At 34.4% G+C, this 5,310-nt stretch overlaps 1 protein-coding gene across 2 annotated transcripts in view; it reads left to right on the forward strand.

Annotated features, from left to right (window-relative positions):
• Window positions 1–5,310, forward strand: part of LOC108905033 (baculoviral IAP repeat-containing protein 6) — a 50,985-nt gene that overhangs the window by 13,874 nt on the left and 31,801 nt on the right. The window contains exon 9 of one of the 2 annotated variants that reach the window (XM_023453951.1): window positions 1,082–1,485. In XM_023453951.1, the coding sequence (XP_023309719.1) occupies window positions 1,082–1,485 (404 nt within the window). The remainder of the gene's footprint in view (window positions 1–1,081; window positions 1,486–5,310) is intronic. The other variant, XM_023453952.1, reaches the window with a different exon arrangement.

Consider the following 5,310-nt stretch of genomic DNA (forward strand, 5'->3'; position numbering starts at 1 on the left):
CCCTGCCCTCGGAATAGTCATTTGAAAATGAGCCCTTTTGCAAAAATGGCATAAATAAATGGAATTTTGCAAAAACTATTTGACCGATCGAGCCCATCTTTTGCAAATCTCTTAAGGATATAAAAACTCACATTTTGGAAACGTTTGGTAAGATTTTATTGATTATTTAAAAAGTTATTAATAATTATAGAAAAAGTACTTTTTCTGTTTAATTTTGCAATAACTTTTTTGTTTATAAAGCAATTTTAACGTATAAAGTCTCATTTTAAAGATGAGTTTCTCTAGATTAAATCATCTGTTGATTTTTTTTGCTAAGATTAATAGTTTTTTTACAATAACGCGTAGAACGAAAAATGACGAATTTTTGATCTATTTGTTGACAAAAAACAATGACGCTATACTTTTTTCATGACCCATTTGATGAGATGCCTCCTGTATTATCATTCCCAAGATTTTCCAACAATAAAATAACGCCCAGTAATTAATAAATTTCAAAATGTTTCCTTTCCTGGTCTATTATAAGTATTTTCCAAATGTAAAGCTCTAACACAAGCTAAGGTTTTTACATAAAATAGTAGTATTGGCATATATCTGTCACAGCAAGCTGTGTAATTGTGATTTAATTTTGAAAAATGATCTGTTACATTTTTTTAAATTCCTACTTCAGAGAGCTCTATAGCAAATAGGCAACCAGCAATACATTTTTATAGATTTTATTACACATTTTGTCTAAATATGAATTATTGCACAAATAACAGACTTTCCCCCATTTTAACGCCGATTTTCTATAAAATTTATAATTTACGCTTGTTCAAAAGCGGCAAATTCCAAATTTCTTTACAACAAACAGTAATAATTTCAGTTTCAAACTAACTCCATTTATAGAAAATCTGCGTTAGAACAGAGGAAAGTCTGTTAGTTGTGCAATAATTAATATTTAGACAAACCGTGTAATAAACTCTATAAAAATGTATTGCTGGTTGCCTATTTACTATAGAGCCCTTTTAACATAGAGAGAAAACCTTGCGGACTTTGGATTGATTTCGTGTGTGTGTGTTTTAACAAGAATTATTTTTCTAAGAGAAAGTATATATCCCAGATGCGATGTACCAGGGCCTTTCGAAGACCTTGGACTATTACAGTCCCAGCAAACCGGTGCCACCGGCAGACGACGTCGCTGCTTCTTCCAATCAACTGGGCCCCCTCCCTTGGCAACAGCTTCTGGTGGTGCCCCCTCGGCAGGTTATCGTAGTGGAAAGAATGCAGTCCGGCGCTAGGAGACACGTTACTTTAGATTTCGGGAAGCCCGTGTTGCTAACCGACATCATCATACCGTCTTGTTCAGATCTAGTTACCGCCAGCATAGATATCTGGCTGAAAGGCGAGGACGTAGACGAGAAGAGGCTCGTTGTTGCCACGGACATCGGTACGCGGAATCTGCTTTTGACCGATCTTCAGCCGCCGCCGCTCTGCAGATATATAAAGGTAAACGATGTTTTTTTATACAGTTTAATAAAATTGTGTATCGGAGAGAAGATTTGATGCGTAATTTTCAGTAGCATTCTTTCGACAAGGGTTTTAGAAAATCTAAAGAAGATTTGATGCATAATTTTCAGTAGCATTCTTTTGACAAGGGTTTTAGAAAATCTAAACGCGTTAGAAACAATAACTCTTCACTGTACCAGTTATACAAACAAAATATTATGGAGTTTATTTTTTTATTATATAACTTCTTTTGACTTCCAGTTTTTTCGTCACAAAGTCAAAGACTAGTAATTTTTCAGGGGACAGAATCACCGTTTCCCTATACAGAGTGTATATACAGGTTCGGAAAGTCCCCATGATTCATCGGCCGTTACGTGAGAGCGATAAAGTAAGTCATAGAAATCCGTGATATAGACNTCGCACAAAAAGAGTATAATGCGTAAAAAACTGAGACACGAACGCTAAAATGACATTTACTTTGTTTTATTTTTTGTTTTCCAGGCATACATGATTAGTCAAAATATGTTAGTTGTCAATTAAGCGACCAGGCGCTAATAATGCGGTATTGACTGATATTTTCATGCTATTTCTATAAAACATGTTCCACAAAAGTATACTTTATATACATCATTGAATTCAGAATATAATTCTGCATAATAAATAAAAAATAAGCATATATTGCCATTTGAAAAAAAAAAGTTGACTATCGCTTTTCAAAATAAAATAATAATAAATACGTCCCAATAAGCTCACTCTATAGTGTATTTAGTGCCATTTAATATAATTTTTTTGTTTTTAAAATCAGATTATAAATGACTGAGTTATGGCTTGCAGCGTTTTTTAGGAAATGGGCTGTATAAGGATTAAATATAACAAAATTTTCCCCTGAATTTGATAGCAGCTTGTTTTATAAGTAAACATTTCCATCTGCAAAGTTGCAAAGTTCAAGCTCGGCTTTTATATACAGAGTGTTTCAAAAAAATCATTAAATGTGCAGAGTGGGCCAAATTTGTTACTTTTGGTGGGTTTCTCCTATTTCCCGAAGAGATAGGAAAAAAGTAGTTTCGCGAAAACCGCATCTCAGTACCTTGATTTGTTTATCATAAAAATGATTGAAAAATAAAAATATCAAACAATTCTTTCAATTTTTTCTTTAACAAGCTTTGTTTATTACTTTTGTTTTTAAGATGTAACATTTAATTTTGTTCACATATTAACCAAATGGTTTATTTATCTATTTATTATTTTTTTGTTCTTTTCAGCGGTGCGAGTAACATAAGCCCCCCTTGCGGAGAGAAATTTTCCTCGTCCATCTTAAATTCACTGTTCAACGTACTAGACTCCATAAACCATGTAAAGTCAGCTTCCGGACTCCAGTGGATCTTCGCACTGCTTTTAAAAGTCTCGACCAAGGATAAGGAAAAATTAATATCGACGAAGTGCATTTCCCTGTTGAGCAAAATATCAACCGAACTCGAGAAAAGAACGAATCCCTACCACCTGCTATTACGCGGACGATACGGATTGTACGGCACGCCATTAGAACCTGAATTGTTCGACATCGAACCACCGCCCTATGTGAGGGGAGGCGGTTCTTCTACCTACCTTCTCACGTCCAACCCGAACGCCGTCTCGGACCCGGCCGCTCAAAACGCGGAGTGTTTCACGAACTACTCCTTCAACAAAGAGAGCATTTGTCCTAAGGACGTTCTCTCGACTACAGAGCCTAAGCTGAAATACAAAAACGTCGCCTCTCAGAAAATAATAAGGGGCCTGATTGAAACGGAGCCCCTGCACTTCACCTGCGTGTTGGCCAGTGAAGGAACGAGAGTGGAACGCGCCGATTCCAACAGCAACGTGTCGCCCGTTAACAACGTCGTTCCCTTTGCTATCTCCCCCGGCCAAGCTCCGTCGACGAATAAGAAAGAAGACTTGCAGCAGCTGTTGCAGAACTACGTGGAGAAGCAGGTGAACGAGAAAGTGAAGGCCATCAATAACAGGCTGGAGTCCGGCAGCAGTTCTATGAGCGAGGCGGGATCTAGCAAGTGGCTAGTTCAGATGTTATCGGACTCGCAGCAGGTGATGGATAGGAAAATCGGTAAGGATATGTTTTTACCAGTGTTCGAATAATTTTTTTCGTAGTCCAGAGTTCAAGGTTTTGCTTTCTAAAATGTGTGGAAATTTATTTAATTTGTTAGTTTGTATATTTTAACAAGCTTTAAAAATAGTTTCGCTCGTTTTACCGTGGCAGAACAGATACATTATAGACCAAGAAATAAAGGTGAAAAATCATGGAGAACTCGTAAAAATTACTGGGCGTGATTTTATTGTTGGAAAGTCTTGGGAATGATAATACAAAAGGCGTCTCATCAAATGGGTCATGAAAAAAGTATAATGTCATTGTTATTTATCAACAAATAGATCAAAAATTCGTCATTTTTCGTTCTACGCATTGTAAAAAAACTATTAATCTTAGCAAAAAGTTCAATAGTCATAGATTTGACATAGAGAAACTCATCTTTAAAATGAGACTTTATAAGTTAAAATTGCTTTATAAACAAAAAAGTTATTGCAAAATTAAACGGAAAAGTGCTTTTTCTTTAATTGTTAATAACTTTTTAAAAAATTAATAAAATCTTACCAAACTTTTCCAAAATGTGAGTTTCTATATCCTTAAGAGATTTGTAAAAGATGGGCTCGATCGAACAAATAATTTTTGCGAACTTCCATTTATTTATCCCATTTTTACAAAAAAGGCCCATTTTCAAATGACTATTGCGGGGGCAGGGTTATGACTAAAACATTCTTTTTGGGCTCATTTTCTTCAAAGGGACACCAAGTATCCTCTAGTTAAAAAAAATTTTTTTTTTTTTTCAAATTTGTAAATAATTATTACCAAATAGAAGGCACTTTTTTCCCTAATAAACAAATAAAATAACTCCGCGGTTTTTAAGTTTTGAAAGAAGTTATATACACCATTCGAAAGCTCGTAAAAAAACCTACAAATTTAAAAAAAACAGCATTTTTTTTTTTTAATCAGAGCAGTCAATATTTTTATTTATTTTATAAAATTATTATTAATATATTTGTTTATAATTAGTATAAAAATATGTAAAATATTTCCATAGATACTGACAGTAGAATTTTTTTTTACAATTCATTATAAATTTCAACTTTAATTTGGGGGTTGAGGGGGTTAAATTAATTTTGAAGTATGAGTGAGTGAAGAGATTTAAACTACCAACTAAGATCAAAAGAGATAGAAATAGTAACTACAGTAGAGAAAAAAAACCTATACATTTTGTACTTATAGCTTAAAGCCCGTATCTGACAATACAATTTGGGTGCTGCGACAAAATTGCGGGGATTTTGTTGCATGGATAAAATCGCATGCTTTTTATCACACAATAGGAGAAAATTGCTGCATTTTGTTTAGTGAGTAGTAGTGTTTCTAACTGCGCATTTTGTTTAACATGTAAAATTTCTGAAAGTACCTTACGAATAAACTATTACTTTTGATTCAGGCGAAACATTGCAATGGATAAAAATTTTATTTTAAAATAAATTGCTGTATACAGGTTCGGAAAGTCCCCATGGTACATCGGCCGTTACGTGATGGCGGTTTTCCACTAAACGGACAGTTGAGTTTATGTCCTGTTTGTGTTTTCTAGAACCTGAAAAACAAAAACAAAACTGAAACAAACCCAAAACTCTTGTTTCCATCAAGCGGGCTACATTTTGTTCGAGTTTTGTTTTTGTTTTCAGTCCTTTTCCACTTGTTGTCGCGAAGAAGTCAGAACACATTTTTCCAATAACCAACCAACA

Source organism: Anoplophora glabripennis, unplaced genomic scaffold (assembly GCF_000390285.2).
Source record: "Anoplophora glabripennis isolate ALB-LARVAE unplaced genomic scaffold, Agla_2.0 scaffold129, whole genome shotgun sequence".
Classification (NCBI taxonomy): Eukaryota; Metazoa; Arthropoda; class Insecta; order Coleoptera; family Cerambycidae; genus Anoplophora; species Anoplophora glabripennis.